The sequence below is a fragment of the Rattus norvegicus genome, chromosome 7 (assembly GCF_036323735.1).
Source record: "Rattus norvegicus strain BN/NHsdMcwi chromosome 7, GRCr8, whole genome shotgun sequence".
Classification (NCBI taxonomy): Eukaryota; Metazoa; Chordata; class Mammalia; order Rodentia; family Muridae; genus Rattus; species Rattus norvegicus.
Genome location: NC_086025.1, coordinates 134537347 through 134554301, shown reverse-complemented (window position 1 = coordinate 134554301; position 16955 = coordinate 134537347). Strand labels below are relative to the sequence as shown.

The following is a 16955-nucleotide window of genomic DNA, read 5'->3' as shown; positions in this document are numbered from 1 at the left end:
TGATTTAGTAGTGATTAGGGGTTTGAACCAATCCAGTCCCCCAGTCCCCACCAAATAAAAAGGGGAAAAGCTGAGCCACGGTTTGGTCAGTCCCGTGGTCCCCGTTCTCCTTCCTCTCCAGGGATCCACCTCTGCCTCCCAAGCCATGTCATGCCGAAATTTCCAGTTGAGCTCCAGATGTGGCAACCGGAGCTTCAGCTCATGTTCGGCCATCATGCCCCGGATGGTCACCCACTATGAAGTGAGCAAGGTGCCCTCTCGGCCCGGGGTTGGCGGGGGCCTCCGAGCCCTAGGCTGCCTTGGCTCTCGGAGCCTATGCAACGTGGGCTTCGGGAGACCCCGTGTGGCCTCCAGATGCGGCATGCCAGGCTTCGGGTACCGAGCGGGAGCCGCCTGCGGATCTCCCGCCTGCATCACTCCTGTCACCATCAACGAGAGTCTGCTGGTCCCCCTGGAGCTGGAGATTGACCCAACGGTGCAAAGCGTGAAGAGAGATGAGAAGGAGCAGATCAAGTGCCTGAATAACCGATTTGCATCCTTCATCAACAAGGTAAGGGCAGCCAGGGTCGGGCGGGGCGAGGACTGCGGCAGAGAGCATCCTGGATCTGTTCTGTATGGAGGTTCGCCCGTGGGCCTCTTATGCATTCCATGACCGCTCGTGACTGAAAATGCCTGCTTCCCAGTCCACACTAGCTTGAAATTTGCAGCTCTCCTCCAGCCTCTGTCCCGGGTTCTTGGGTTACCGGTGCATAGAACCGTGCCCAGTCCAGGCCCTTCCGCACTCCTCTCTTTGTGAGAATATGACCTTTCTCAGCGTGCCACCTGACAGATCATCAAGCTTGTCAGAGGGCAGACTGTCAGAGAGACTCCCAAAGCTCCAGAGCTAACTAACGGCCTTCCGCCTGAGGAATAAAACTGCCTCCCGTGTACCTGAGCTGTCCCCAAACTCTTAGGCCTGGAGGCGGAGATCATAAACACCACGAATCCCAAATTTTCCATCTGTTTAGGCCTGGGGTGAGGCAAAAGCGGAGCAGAGTTCAGAGCACAAGGTGGCTGTTACCCGAGTTTTGCACTTGGAAGCCCCCAAACCAAAGCTCTGGGGAGCTTTGGACTTGATACCTTTAGGTACACTGAGCTGGCCTGTCACCCCTAATTCCCCTGGGTTTGTTTCTATACCCTAGAGACTCAGAGTCCAGGCCAAGCATTTGGCTATTGTTTCTGGAAACTCCAAGGATTGGGGCAAATACCCTGAATCCTGGTAGAGCCCACTCCCTTACCCGGAACCTCTATGGAAGCTGATCACAGCCCAGCCTCGGGGATTTTGCTGCCTGGTTTGGGGATAGACAGATGATACGGTGGGAGACTCAAAGGAGGTGATTTACAAATGTGCCTGTGATGCCAGGCATGGTGGTACCTGCCTGTAACACACGGGAGGTAAAGGCAAGAGGATCTGAGTTCAAGGTCATCCCCAGCTACATAGTGAATATAAGGTCAGCCTGAAATACATAAAACCCTGCATCAACCCCCAGCCCCCAAAAACACAGGCCAGTAACATGGATCAAAGAGTAAAGTCAGTTGCTGTCAGGTCTGATAACCTGAGCTAGATCCCCAGATGTGGGAGAGATCTGACTCCCCCACATGTGTGTGATAACACATCACACACACACACACACACACACACCACACTCACACACACATATCACACACACACACTTATATACACTCATACATCATACACACACATACATACACATGCACACACACACTCACACACACAGACACACACGCATCACACACACTCATACATCATACACACACATACATACACATACACACACATACATACACATGCACACACACACCACACTCACACACACATATCACACACACACACTCACACACACTCATACATCATACACACACATACATACACATACACACACATACATACACATGCACACACACATATCACACACACTCACACACACTCATACATCATACACACACATACATACACATACACACACATACATACACATGCACACACACTCACACTCACACACACACACACACACAGACACACTCGTGCAAATGAATGAAAGGAGCTGGTCCATCAACATTATTTTACTTTTCAAGTCTGTTATGTTTTAGTTATAAACACTCCATGGGGGGGGGGGGCTCAGCCGTGAGCTTCTATTAGGCTGCTGCTGCAGCTGCTGACCACAGCGGAGTAACATCCCCTCTGCAGCTATCTTAACAGGTTTGCTATAAGAAGCCCATAGCAAGGCTACGGACCATACTCTCTCTGTGTGCCTGTGACTGGTGCACAGGTGACCAGATCAACTCATGCAGCTGCTTCCTATCTTGAGCCCAACCCACAAAAATGTAAGAGGTAGACCACAGCCTGCATTCCTGGGAGTCTATGTCCTTCAGATGCCTCTACATAAAGTGGGGCATCAGAGACAGACAGAGTCAGCAGAGCTGGGGCACAACTCCTGACCTGACCTGACCTGTGCCCTTAGACCCGGGCATTGATGTGTGGGTGTGCTTATGGCAAGGAGAGAGAGGCCCACAAAGGGAGGAGGCTTGACCCGGGTCATGGGGCTTCCGAGGGGTCAGCCAGAGAGCTGCATGTGGCCAGCCCCATGCATTTGCAACGGCAGCCCTTCTGCCCCTTCTGACTACTGAGGGGGAAGGTGAGAGTCCTTTAAGGTCCCTAAGCCCAAGGAGACACAAAGATACATCCCTTTGGGTGTCGGTCTCTGCAGAGACCTGGTGATGGTCTATGGGTCCTTTCTACATGGTGACACCCGTTCTTGGGGGCAGGTGAGGTTCTTGGAGCAGAAAAACAAGCTTCTGGAGACCAAGTGGAACTTCATGCAGCAGCAGAGAAGTTGCCAGAGCAACATGGAGCCACTCTTCGAGGGCTACATCTGCGCCCTGCGGCGACAGCTGGACTGCGTGTCTGGGGACCATGGCAGACTGGAGGCTGAGCTCTGCAGCCTCCAGGAAGCGCTGGAGGGTTATAAGAAAAAGTAAGTGGCCTCTACCTTCATTCTGCAGAGGGACTAGAGCAAGAAAGCCGCAGAAACAACTGCGACCCCCGTCTCCTCACCTATAAAGCGGGGAACTCGACGGCAAAACAATTAAGTAGTGTAGAGCATCCATGTTGTCACCAACCATGGAAGCCCTGGAAAGTGTCTTTGCCCTGTCTCCCTTCCTTCCGCCCTGCTTGAATGGGGACTTTGAAAGACCTTGCTGCAAAAGTTCTCTCACCTGCCACTCATGGAGCCCCAGGGCTGCTCCAGCTACATTCCTAGCTGGGATTCCATTCTGCCAAACCCTTTACACACCAAGAACTATGTTCTAGTCCCCAGTGCTATTTCCTCTCTGATCCTGTGGCTCCTCCTCCCTCCACTGGACGAGCCTCCTTTCAGGAGTCCCTCATCCCCACCCAGACATCACAGCTCACGTCCTGTCTCCTGACAGACATCTGGCTTCCCTGTTGTCCCCTAGAGGGACTGTGGGTTTCTGTTGTCCGTCCCATCTCACCCACTCTCCAGAAGACAGGTCCTGAACTTGCCACACAATGTTCATGAAATGTAGACCCCCAGCTTATAGGAAACCCAGAGAGAGAACTTGTTATCTGGAAGATTCTGGGGCATGTCCGCTCAGAGCCTCATAGAAACAGGGCATGGGGTGGGAGAGACATGTTTCCATTGAGGAGAAATGGTACAAGAAGATGGGACACAGAGCGTGTCAGTAGAATGGAGCCATGTTGGGGGACATGACTGTTAAGTGTCAACAATTGGCCTTCTTGGTGACAGGCACTGTGCTAGGATGTAGTGTCCCACCCCTACCCCACAGCACCAAAAGCCTTTATACTTACATGTGAATAAGTGGCAAGAAGAACCACAGAAGAGAGAAGAGACAAGGAGTAGGGATAGGGGACATGTTTGGACCACGTCCTTGATAGATAATTTTTCTTCCAGTAGACCCCTTCTTCTAAAAGATACCAAAAGCCTGGTATAATGGTGCATATCTTGTAATACCAGCACTCAGGAGGCTGAGACAGAACGATTGTGAGGTTTGGGCTACCCTGAGCTACATAGTGAGTGAGATCAAGGGTTACAGAGTAAGACTCTATCTCAGAAACTCCTTTTATCTATTCACTGAAGGCCACTGTAGACTTGAAGAAAAATGAAGGGAGGGAAGGGGAGCAGACGAGTGCCAGGCAGGTTGTGGGGGTGAGCAAAGGTCAGACTCAGAGGGGCCATGACTTCCTTGAGAAGTGCATAGCAAGGCAAGTTTAGACTGGCTCACAGCTCAAAATGAGATTTAGGGGTTTTAAATATGAGGTCCTTCTGGCACATCAACCCCAAGGGAAGAGTCTTGCACAACGCTTGTCGCCGCCAGTGCATTGTCAGAGGACATCCCAGGTGTCAACTAACTCATAAGAGGCTTTTGAAACAGGCCTGGGTTGCCCCCGTTCTACCGGGGATACCCCTGTGAATAATGGGGCCTGAAAACTCATTGCCCCCCACCCAGTTGGGTTATGTCTAGTGTGTGACAGAGTGGGGATTTGAACTCAGACAATAGCTCCAGACCTCCTTATCAAAGCTAGGGAGAGCTTTGCTAAACCAAAGAGAGGTGGGCACCAGGAGCACAGGGATGTTTCCCTGGACTGGCTCTCCTCACCAAACAGTCTCTGTAGCCATGTTGAACCCTCGTTCCCATTCCCTCTGCCTTGGGGACAGTGTGTGGGCTGAGGAGCCCCTAGGAAGTGGGAGGGGTACACCTGGGCGTTTCTGTGCTCTGGTAAGTAGGTAATTGCTACCTCTGCCACTGGGCTTCAGGTGGGGGCCAGACATACCCTGCAGGCAAGGAAGAGGCACAGGGTCAGCTGGGAATCTCCTTGGGACTACAGCCACCTCAGAACAGCTTGGGAAAGATGACCTTTCTCCCATTTCCAAAGGAAATGGTTAGATGAGGGGGCTTCCTCCTTAGCAAGAGAATGAGGTAGTATTGAGGACCTCAGGGTATGAAGCATCATAGAACCAGGCTGCTGGCGGTGAGAAGGGGCAGGATGAATGGTAACCGAGGTGTTCGGGTGACAAGTGTCTGTCCTCAGAGGGAAAGAGTCATAAGGATCTGGAGAGAAGGCCAGAGCCCCCTGAGAGGACTCTTCCAAACTCTACACCTTGATTAAAACGATGCTCCCCCTCCCCATAGGTATGAAGAGGAACTGTCCCTGCGTCCCTGTGCTGAGAATGAGTTTGTCACCTTGAAGAAGGTGAGGTGGTGCATAATGAAGCAGAGAATCCAGATGTCCATGCCCCAAGGCCCACAAATAAGTTCCTCTCCCTTGGCCTCTTGTGCTGACCCTGGAAAAGAAGGTCTGATGCTCCACTCAGCTCCAACCTGCCTAGAGACAGGGACCAGCCTGATTTCCACATGCCCTCCTGCCACCTTACATGGGCTCAGAGCCGGGGAATGGCTGTGAATCTACCTACCCAAGCACCTGCCTGCCTGCCCGTGTGGCTTACCCCAAGCTAACTACACAGTTCCAGGATCCCCTGTGCAGGAGCTGTGGGGAGCCCCTAGCAATCCCTCTACATCCTCCCCATGGGGCTCACGCTCAGTCCTTTTCTCCTTGCTGGCCTCATCACCCTTTGCCTCCACCTGGGCTCAGAGAAGAGCCTGAGCCCACAGCCGTCCCTGCCATCAACTTGCCCAGGCTTGTGCTAGTGTCGGGCACGGCTGTGCACACCGCTGATCCAGGTCATGGTCTGTCACTGTGTTACAGGATGTGGACACAGCCTTCCTGGTGAAGGCTGACCTGGAAACCAACTTGGAGGCTCTAGAACATGAGATTGAGTTCCTGAAAGCCCTGTTTGAGGAGGTATCCATGGCCACTTAAGGTCTTCTGGGTGATCTGTCAGGCAAATTCCGGAGGGACACGGGTGTGCAGGAGAGCCAAGGCAAACTCTAGAAGGACATCTCAAGCACTCCGGGAGCAAGACTCCCCAGAGTCATATTATCCAGATAGATGGTTTTCAGGTCTCCCCTAGAGAAGGTCTGGGTCACCACAGCAATAAGGGGCAAAGACAAGACAAGAAGCAGACTGGGGACTTCAGGCCGGGAGGAGCAGGAACAGTCATAGGACATCTGAGTGGGCTCCTCTCATGGCTGTGCCCTTGGTGCTCACTCCTCCTTTGTGACCTCTTCAGGAGATCAGCCTGCTTCAATCTCAGATCTCGGAGACTTCAGTCATCGTGAAGATGGACAACAGCCGGGATCTGGATGTGGACGGCATCGTAGCCGAGATCAAGGCCCAGTACGATGACATCGCCAGCCGCAGCAAAGCAGAAGCAGAGGCCTGGTACCAGTGCAGGGTAAGGCTGGGGTGCAGAGGGGCTGGGAGAAGCATCACAGCAGAGGGGGCAAAGGCAGGGAATGGGGAGAAACAGAAGACAGGGTCCCAGTGCTCTCTGCCTCAGAATAGCTAAGGACCTAACAAGTCTGGGCCACTCCGCAGCACCCAGGGACCCACAGAAACCTCAGCTCTGCTGTTTCTGCCAGGTCAGGTCTCTGCAGAGCAGGACCCCACAAACAGGCCAGCCTTGTCACCAGGGTGCCAGGTCCCTAGCTCTGTTTATCCACAGACTCTGTAGAGCAGCCCTCTAGGCAGCATTCAATCAGTATAATTGGTGTTGGTGGCAGAGAGGTTTCTGAGCTTCACAGTGTAGGTGGAGGCCGCTGGCTTGGGTGTTCCTGGTGCTGGAGCAGAAACAGTGATTAAGGGTGCTCCAGACTCAGTAATTAGGGGCTCGCTGAGAGGACAAGGGGAGCCCTGGGGCAGCTGGATCTAACAAGTCATGTCATCTCAGCCTCAATGGCTTGTCTGTGTAATGCAGTGTACATGCGCTCACACACTAGCTCCCACATTCAGCAACTGTGCGTTGAGAATCTCTCACGTGCGGAGCACAGAACATGGAGCTGCAGATGCAGCAGGAACGGGGATGGGCAGTAAGCCTGCCTTCCGCCATTTTCCTTCTTGGAGACAGAGCAGAGGGCAGGCAATAAACATGACAGACAGGAGTACCAGCTCGGAAGAGGGGGGTCACACACACACACACACACATACACACAGCACATACACACACACACCACACACCACACATACACATACACATACACACACAGCACACATACACACACACCACACACCACACATACACATACACATACACAGCACACATACACACACACACCACACACCACACATACACATACACACACACAGCACACATACACACACAGCACACACACACACGCACATACCACACACCACACACCACACATACACACATACAGCACACATACACACACAAAACACACAGACACACACCACACACTCACACACATCGCACCACATACACACACCACACATAGCACACATACACACATAGCACACACACACCACATACCACACATACACCACACACCCACACACACACACCATACACACACACCACACACAGCACATACACACACACACACACAGCATCGCCATGAAGAGGGTAAGGGAGGGTGACCCACAGAGGTGCTGTGGAGTGTGGCTTTAAATAGGATAGCAGGAGACGGTGACAACAGATTGTCCCTGTCCGAAGGAATCTAAGATCCCATCAGGAAAGACACTGGTCCAGTCACACCTAAGCCCATGGGAACACTTGGCAGTTTCCAAGGACAAGCAGAGGCTTCCACAGATGACAGGAGGGGCAGCACATGGAGTCTGAACAAATAGAAACATTGACATTTGTCCTGCTCTCAAAGGACACACGATGCTTATAAGCAGAGAGCAGGAGGAGGACCGCTAACTTAATATTTTTTTCCACTTTGAATCTGATTTCTGATTGTTGTTTTGAAGTTAGCCAAAGCAAGGCATCATGTTGTTTTGGTTTTGACTGTCCAACTCCAGGGTGAACATACAGTCCTTCTAAAATCCTCGGGACATAGAAAATGGGAATACCCCTCAGCAGAGCTCAGGCTCTGGTGCAGAGAAGGAACCAGATTGAAAAGGAGGAATCTAGGAATGTATGGAACAGAGACTGGGGCTGCGGGATATAGGAACAAGGAGCAGACACACAAGGCCCGTGGCATCAATGAGAACTGGAAAAGGAATGGGATGTGGGATAAGTATAGTCATGGAACATGTAGGCCAGGAAGAAATGGGATGCAGGATAGGTATGGTCATGGAGCACCTAAGCTAGGAAGAAACAGGATTCAGGATAAGTATGGTCATGGAGCACCAAAGCTAGCAAGCCGATGGACAAGAGGCTGGGGACAGTGAGGAAGGGGCCAAGAGATGCCACAGTGAAGGGCTGGGTTCTCACCTCTCTGTCCAGTATGAGGAGCTGAGGATGACAGCTGGGAACCACAGTGACAACCTACGAAACCGCAAGAACGAGATCCTGGAAATGAACAAGCTAATCCAGAGGCTTCAGCAGGACATCGAAACAGTCAAAGCCCAGGTGAGGTCCCAGAGTGACTGGGAGAACCCAGCAGAGGTCCACTTTCCTGCTGGGCCATACAGGGCAGGACAAACCTTGTCATCGAGGAAGAGAGATAAGCCTGTTACACCTTGTGTCACAGGAAGCAAGCTGCCCATGAGCTGCATGAGCAGCCCCACAAAGTCAGGTTCCCCGCTGTCAGAGAAGCAGCGATTCAGAGGACCGAACCCAGGCTCTCACCCTGTGATCCTGACCTTCACATGACTAAGTTGCTTATTAAATTAGACCCACTCAATTCTCCAAGGCTTGTGAAAACCAGCCAGGCACTACCATCTATTTATTAGCCAGAACCCCACCCCTGCCTACCCCGGCCACACTTCCTCTGTGTGTCTAGTCCCAGTAACACCTTCCTGTGCCCTCTCCCCAGCGATGCAAACTCGAGGGAGCCATTGCCCAGGCAGAGCAGCAGGGGGAGGCTGCCCTCTCTGACGCCAAGTGTAAACTGGCAGGGCTGGAGGAGGCCTTGCAGAAGGCCAAGCAGGACATGGCTTGCCTGCTCAAGGAGTACCAAGAGGTGATGAACTCCAAGCTGGGGCTGGACATCGAGATCGCCACCTACAGGCGCCTGCTGGAGGGCGAGGAGCACAGGTGAGCACAGATGGGTACCAGGGTGGCTGTTATCCTGCCTCCCTAGGGCAGCTGCTGCTGCTGGCATCCCACAGTCTTGGGAAGCAAAGCACAATCTGCCACCCCCTTACCCCTCCTTAACACAGTGAGGGCAGAAAGCAGGGCTCCCTTCAAGGCAGGAACCTGAGTTCTTTTCCCTTCTTTCTCTAGGTTGTGTGAAGGCATCGGGCCTGTGAATATCTGTAAGTAGCTGAGTCATGAATCCTGGACTCTGGGTCCGGGGTTTTGGTAAAATTCCCCGGGGTGGAAACTCACCACATTCCACCCAGCCCTCCGGAACCTCTCACATCCCCACGGAATGTGCTTGACTGCCGTACTTCTGGACGGGTGGAGAAAATCCAGCAGGGCTGCCCACCCAAGTCACCACCTGAACATAGGAGGTGCTGCTGGAGGGTTAGCAGCAGGGTCAGGAAAGAGGTGCAAGGTGAGGAGAGTCGGTGAGGGGAGTCGGGCGTTAGTCCCAGCTTCACCAAGGCTCCAGGGAAAGACGGGTGCTTCCAAGCACTGGGTGTGATTAGAAAGGATAGATGGATCCTTGGAGGCAGGTAGAAGTGCTGGGAGTTTCAGAGACTGGGATGGCCCAGAGGAGGGGATGGTCCCCGTGGGGCTCTAAGCATGCTTTCTTGTCCCCACAGCTGTCAGCAGCTCCAAAGGAGCCGTTCTCTATGAGCCCTGTGTGGTGGGCACGCCCATGCTGAGGACCGAATACTGCACCGGGGCCACCGGTGTCCTGAGGAACAGTGGGGGCTGCAGCGTGGTGGGCACCGGTGAACTCTACATCCCCTGTGAGCCCCAAGGGCTCCTGGGCTGTGGAAGTGGGCGGAGCTCCAGCATGAAGATGGGGGCAGGAAGCAATTCATGCAGCCACTGATGTTAGCGCTACTCGCTACTGGGAGTCTAAAAACCCTGGATATCACATTTCTACAGGTCTAAAAATCAGAATATTCCAAAACTCTCCCTTCCCACACCAATTACACATTGCCCTAGGATACTCCTGGGAGCTGAGCTACTCTCAATCCCCGCTCTACCCTACGATATTCCTGCGAGCTGAGATATTCCCAGCCCTGCTCACATCTTCAAAGCCACCCTTCACATATCTAGATGCAGACCCCAAGCTGGACACAGAGTTTGTGGGGACACAGACAAGGGGACTTTACTGTCTCTGTCACTTGGGGTAGCAAGTCAACTCTAATATGGTCAAGAGAATGGCTATAGTCTTACCACTTCTCTCCCAGGAGAGATGGCCAGCTGGACACACTACAGCTTTATCACGCAAAAGGCTCCATACCACTTCCCTCACAAAGCCAGCCCAAACTCAAGCCTCCCCACTCCTTTCCCCCTGGCTCTCAAATACCCAAGAAAATGGAACTCATAGCACCCACCTGAGGCATGCGGTATTACATATGTGTAAAAAAAAAAAAGTCAAAAGGTGACTCCCCAATCACATTCTGAATCTCAAAACTGAGATCTACAATCAAAGCTTCAGGGTCACTGGGCACTGTGTCTCCTGAGCTTCAAGACTCTAGAATGTTGGATAGTGTGTTGAGCTCAAAGTAAAATACAGTGCTCATTGGCAGCTAATGGTGAGACGTGCCTAAAATGGTGCACAACAAGGTTTCTTCTCAGAGAGAGAAGTTTGGTTACTCTGTCTTGGACCCAACCCTGCCTACCTCTGTACATAGCACTGCTTCCTGCCCCCTCTCATTTAGTCCCTGTAGCTTTGGGCCTTGGGTCAAATAGGAGCATGGTTCACCCATACAGTGGAGTGGGGCTGCCCCTGTCACTTGGAGGCTCGTTTAGGATCTGAGAGAGGGAAGAGATGCTAGGTTAACATACAAATCCTGTCAGCCTGGAGTCCAGGTTCTCTCTGAGGAGTCTCTCAGTTGTCTGTTTCCAATAAACTGACCCTGTTCACACTCTAGGAACCAAACTGTCTCACCCTGCTCGGTGTGGGGTTGTCATAAAGGTAAGGGATTTCATGAGGAGCCTTCAAGGACTGCAGTCTAGGGACAGAAATGAAGGAGTTACATTTGTGGGAAAACCTCACATACATGATATGGGAGTGGCCTGTGGGATAAGCATGACATAGTATGGCTCATACCAAAACATGTACATCACACAGATGCAAGACCCTTTTCGTGCTATGTACAGCACGTGTTATGCACAGCCTCCCCATTCCATGGACACGCACTCGTGCACGTACAAACACACACACACACACACACACACACACACACACACACACACCTAGAGGTGACCCATAGGGCCCTCATCATGCTTGGTCAATGTTATCGTCTCCCATCGCTACCATTCGTCCCCATGGCCTCGGAGCTCCCACCTGGGGAAAGCTTTGGAAATGAGTGGCATCTGGCCTGGGAGGAGGATCAGGACACTCCCCTAACCTCTCCTCATTTAAGGAGCCTAAAGACTTGAGACAAGCCTGGAGGCCAGCAGTCCCACCCTTCATGAGGCCCTAGGCCCCTGCTGACTGCATTGACTTCAGAGTTCACCCCTCGTCCAGAGAGTTTTCTGTTCCTTGTGATGACCCCTGCTGGAGTCAGACCACTCCTCCTCCTTCCAACAACCACATTCAGAGCCTCCATCCTGTGCAGGGCCCCAAGATAGAGGCCCATGATACGGAAATGAGAAAGAGGCCCTGTCCAACTTCGGAGAACTCTGGGCCAAACTGTGCAACCACAGATAATGCTCAAAACAGGCTAGTGGCTGTGCTGAAAGCTGGTTAAAGAGGCTCAGAGACCTAAGACCAGAATGTGACAGGAAGCCCAGAGCTGCAGATTCTGGGCAGCTTGTTTAAAGGAACCTGTTCATCCACTTTTTGTTTAGACAATCTAGTTTTTTTTTGTTTGTTTGTTTTTTGTTTTTTACTTTTGAGATAGGGTCTCTCTACGAAATCCTGGCTGTCCTGGAACTTGCTGTGTAAACCTGGATAGCCTCAAACTCAGAGAGATCCTCCTGCCTCTGCCTCCAGAGATCTGGGATTAAAGGCATGCACCACTACACCCAGACAACAACAGATATTAAATACCTGCTTGAGTCAGGTTGCTGGGAGCTGATAGTACAGAAGGAAACAGCCCTCCCTGTAAGTAATAATGCTAAAAGACCTTAGATAGGTTAGAGACTGGAGTACCTTTGGCAGGCTAGTGCCAAGGTGTGCACACCATTAAGAAATTATGCCATGCAACTGATCTAGTATAAAAGGTGGGAGGAGAGCAAAGGGTCTCCTCGAAATGAGGACATGAAAGAGATAGACATACAGACAGACAGATACACACACACACACACACACACACACACAGAAGGGGAGAGGGAGTAGGAGGGAGAGGGGGAGAGAGAGTGACAGAGACAGAGAGACAGAGAGACAGAGAAAGGAAACAGAACCATTTCCCTGCTGTCCCCAGTGGAAGCTGGGGGGAGAACAGGGGTGGCTAGGGCCTTTTATGAGCTACACCTGCCACCCCTGGAGTACTTAGAGGTGGCAGGTGATGATGTAATCTGTTGCCAGGTCCCCAAAGTTAGGCGGAAGGAAATCACCTGATTACTAACACCTGTGACAGGATGTTAACTGACACAATCACAGCTGAGAACAGAGTGTTGGTTTCCAACAATGTTACACATAACCAGTCCACTCCTAGGTACAGACCCAGGAGAAATGAACATGTGTTTCTACACAATAGAAGCTGCTACATTGTTCCGAATAACTAAGACTTAAAAATGACTCAGATACCCATCGGCACATAAGCAAAATGATATGGCACAGCCAGACAGTGAAATATTACTTTATTCCCGAGAGGGACTAGGACACTAATGTGGCTACAACTCCGGCAATCCTTGAAGCATAAAAGGTGAAGGGTAGCTCCTTAGGGCCAGCCAGAGAAAAGCTGGGAGCTGGGGGATATGACAACTGCAAACATCAGGGAACCAACGGACACTTTACCAAGTCCCCTTAAATAAGCATGTTGTGTGTAGCCCTGCATTGTACTCTGGGGCTTTGAAGAGCAGCCTAATGGGCGTGCGGAGCTGATGCACTGATTATAGCAGCTGTCTCTGACAGAAATGTGGCTGAGTGGTGGGGGCAGGGCATCACAGAGCTGGGGTCTCGGTTTAGTCAGCAGGAATCAAAAGCTAGCTCCCCAAGGAAGAGCAGCAGGTAGCAGACAAGCATGAACCTCAAAGGTCTGCAGGACTATGAGGAGAGAGAGGCCCTTACTGAGAGGCACAGCAGCTTGGCAGGGGCACAGTGAGGGAGAGCCTCCACCTCTGCCTGCCCCTGTGCCAGCCATGCTCCCTCCTGGTTTATAACCCAAGGTTCTGGAAACAGGAATGCTCTAGGCCTGGAGTCAGCAACCAGCCCCTGTGAGACTTTGGTTCCAGGTCAGTGGGGCTCCTGAGAGTGTTTGCTCAGGCCTGGTTACATCTCAGGGGCTCCAGCTTCTTCTCCAGGTTGTGTTGTCTTGCAGTAAAGCGCTCTCCCTTCGGGTCTGGGAGGTGATTCACAGCAGGCAGAAAGTGCCCCCTGGTGGTGACCTGCTAATTCTCATTCCACTGTCAAAAACACCTCCCTCTGTGCAGCCCCGCCAGGTGCCAGGAGACAGGAGGAATTGCCTATCCTGGTGTGTGGCATGAATCTAATCCTTGCTCCTCACTGAGGGCTCCAGTAAAGACTGCCAGGGAACAATTTGCAGGGCTGTGAGGAAGGTGGGAGGAGCTGGAGGTGAACACCATATTCCTGTGTCTGCCTTCCTAGGTGTCTCACGGGCCCATACCCTTCTCCCTGTCCTGGCTGTCAAGTGCTTTCTGTCCCAGAACTTGTCCCTATAATCCTCACCCCTGTGCTTCCCAGTGGCCCTTCCTCACCCAGTCCCCTCTGTGTCCCAGACTCACTCACTCCAGCCTTTTTCCAGCTAGGGTTACCAAGCACTCAGAAAAGAGACCCAGCAGCTCGGATTGGGACAATAGTTTCAAAACTGGCACTGTGATTCCAGGGCGTAAGGATGGCACATTCAAGGCCTGCATGGAGTACAGATAGTTCTAGGCCAGCCTGGGCAACTAAGTATGAGATGTGGGGTGGAAATACAGCTCAGTGGTAGAGCAGTTGCTAACATGCACAAGGCCCTGCATTTCAATCCCAGTATAGAGTAGGGCAGAGGTGGGGTGGGGTGGGGGTGGAGTGAGGGGTGGGGGAGGAAAAGAGAAGGAATGGGGAGGGGAGGGGAGAGAGGGGAGTGGGAGGGAAGGGAAAGGAAGAAGAGGACAGTGAGCAGAGGAAGGGAAGCTGGGACATCGGAACCGAAGGGCAGGAAGATGCTGCCCTGCCAGCCTGATTGCAGTCAATGCTCACACCGTGAAAGCATGGGGAAGCAATCTGAGCTGCACACTACTGGGAGCAACGTTTTCACTCTGGGCTGGTTATGTGGGGAGGGCAAGGAATTAAATCCCATCCTCTGGTAGATAGCAGGTGTTGCTCGATAAACGTGGATCAGTTTACCTCCTCTAAGGAAACCTTTGGACCCTCAGTCTGAGAAGGCACAGACAGGAAGGTGCTGGACAATGGTGGCTTCAGCCTCTGACCCACCCACCCAGCCACTTTGGAGGGGGGAACTCCAGAACTTGCTTTCCAGGCAGGAGCAGGCCTCAGCATGAGAAACTCAGCACAAACTCATGCCCAGGCAGAAGGAGGAGCTCAGCAAAGCCTCCTCAGCTCCTGGGCTTCCCCTCCTGTCCTTCCCACACACACCCACAGGCCCAGCCAGGCCGACCAGGGCTTCGGGCTTCCTGGACATTTCCTGGCTAGCTAGGAGGGGGTTCCCCTCTCCTCCCCTCCCACTCGGACTGTCTCCCTCCTCCCGTGCCCCAGATAGTATCATGATGACCCAGCAACGGCGACTCAGTCACACCACTGAGGAGAGGCAGATCTCTGGGATTACACCCAGGCTTCCTGACAAGAGAAACTGTCACAGCAGCAAAACCTCCAGCCCGGGAGTTGCCAGGGCGACTCCTCCCCCTGCCTCCACCCACCACCCCTTAGAACACAGCTCAGGACTGTGCTATGCATCATCTGGCAAAATAATGGCTCAGAACTGTAAAGTGCTGATGGTAACAGGGTTACGCTTGACTGGCTCCAGTCACTCCCTCCCACCTTTCCTGCTTAGGGCGCAAGGAGAGCCCTGATGAAGGCCGCCTGGGAATGCCTAGTGGGGCAATGACCATCTTGCAATGGGAACGTGGGGTTCAGTACAGAACCAAGGGGGGCTGCTCAGAAGTAGACAGAGGACTGGGCCGGAGGACCATCTTCGAGAACCAATGTGAGGAAACCAACCCTCAGACAGCTAACCAGGCCCCTGAAGGTCACTGGCAAACCACGTACCAGGGTGACGTTTGTCCATTAACACTGGTGAGGGTGTGGTAGTGTTGTAAAGCTGGGGGTTTTAATGGGAAGTGAATTATTTTTTTTTTAATTTCTCTGCAGACAGGTACTTCTATCGCTGCACCTACTCACGCACCACTACGGAGTGGTGAAAGTGGGCTTATACCCAACTCTGTCCTTGAGTCAAGCCTCACTCCTTCTGGTCTCCTTGCTGCACCCCTCTGTCTCCTCCCCTTTCTACCTCCAGTGGGGTTCTCTTGTCCCCTTCCCATTTTCCCATGATTCTTTGCCAAGCCTCAGAGACATGCAGATCCCTCTTCTCCAAGCAGGCAGAACCAAATCCCAACCACCAAACCTGGAGAAAGATCTGGATCCATTCTAGGACCTCCCAAGTTCCTGTGTCCCTGGCATCTCCAGAGCCACCGCCATCCACTCTGGTGCCTGGAGGATCCTCTTCCTAAAATACACACAAAGCCAAATGCCCAAGTAGCCCTCTCTTTCCTTTCTCTGCTCTGTCTTTCTGCTTTTAACCCCCGAAATGCGTTCATCCGTTCAACAAAACAGAACAGCAAGTCTACACACCCTCCCACCATCCAGTTTAGGAGACACAGGATAGTGTTGCTTCCTAGAGCTCTCCAGCCAGGGTAGACGGATGATTGCAGAGAACCCCATGCAAGAATGCTCAAGTGATAAGGAGTCCTAGGAAGCAGGGGAGAATGGCCCCAAAGCAGGTGAGAAAGTGGCGTATGAACAAAGACCAGAAAGCTGTGAGAGGCGAAGCAGCCCCAGCAGTGAAAACAGCAAGTGATGAACGTCTGTCTGCAGCAGGAGAGTTCATCCTGACTGAGTGACGGACAGACAGACAGGAGTGGCTGGGGCAGAGAGGACCATGGGACAGTGGGGACAAGTACAGTCAGAGAAGGGACCACAGAGTCACTGCAGAGAGGCACTTCTTCTGAAGGCGCTCGGCAAAGATATGACATGCCTTAACAGGCCTTTGAAGGATCCCTTGACCATGGTGTTGGGAGTGCTCAGAAGGAACAGAGACAAAATCCAGGGACATCTCGGGAGCCTGAGTCAGCAGACCCAGTGAGGAGCAAGCAATGGGCTGGCAGCACAGAGCAAGAAGCCCCGGAGGGCCAGACTTGTGAAGATGGGCGTGTGGTGGATGGAGCGGAAACACGAAGGGAAACACAGAGAAAAGAGTGATCCCTAAACTTGTCAAATGCAGACTGTGAGGCTGGCAAGGGGAAAATACAAAGTAGGAGGAATTGGGGAAGTTTGGGATATATATATATATATATATATATATATATATATATATATATATAATCTTTGATATCTAAATGGGAGATATTGACTAAAACATA

At 52.3% G+C, this 16955-nt stretch overlaps 1 protein-coding gene across 1 annotated transcript; it reads left to right on the top strand.

The window, feature by feature from the left end:
* Positions 1-214: 214 nt before the first annotated feature.
* On the top strand, positions 215-10071 carry Krt82 (keratin 82). The gene is made up of 9 exons (NM_001008803.1): positions 215-550; positions 2827-3035; positions 5233-5293; positions 5807-5902; positions 6231-6395; positions 8409-8534; positions 8941-9161; positions 9351-9382; positions 9836-10071. The coding sequence occupies exons 1-9, from the start codon at positions 215-217 to the stop codon at positions 10069-10071; spliced, it is 1482 nt and encodes a 493-aa protein (NP_001008803.1).
* Positions 10072-16955: the final 6884 nt, after the last annotated feature.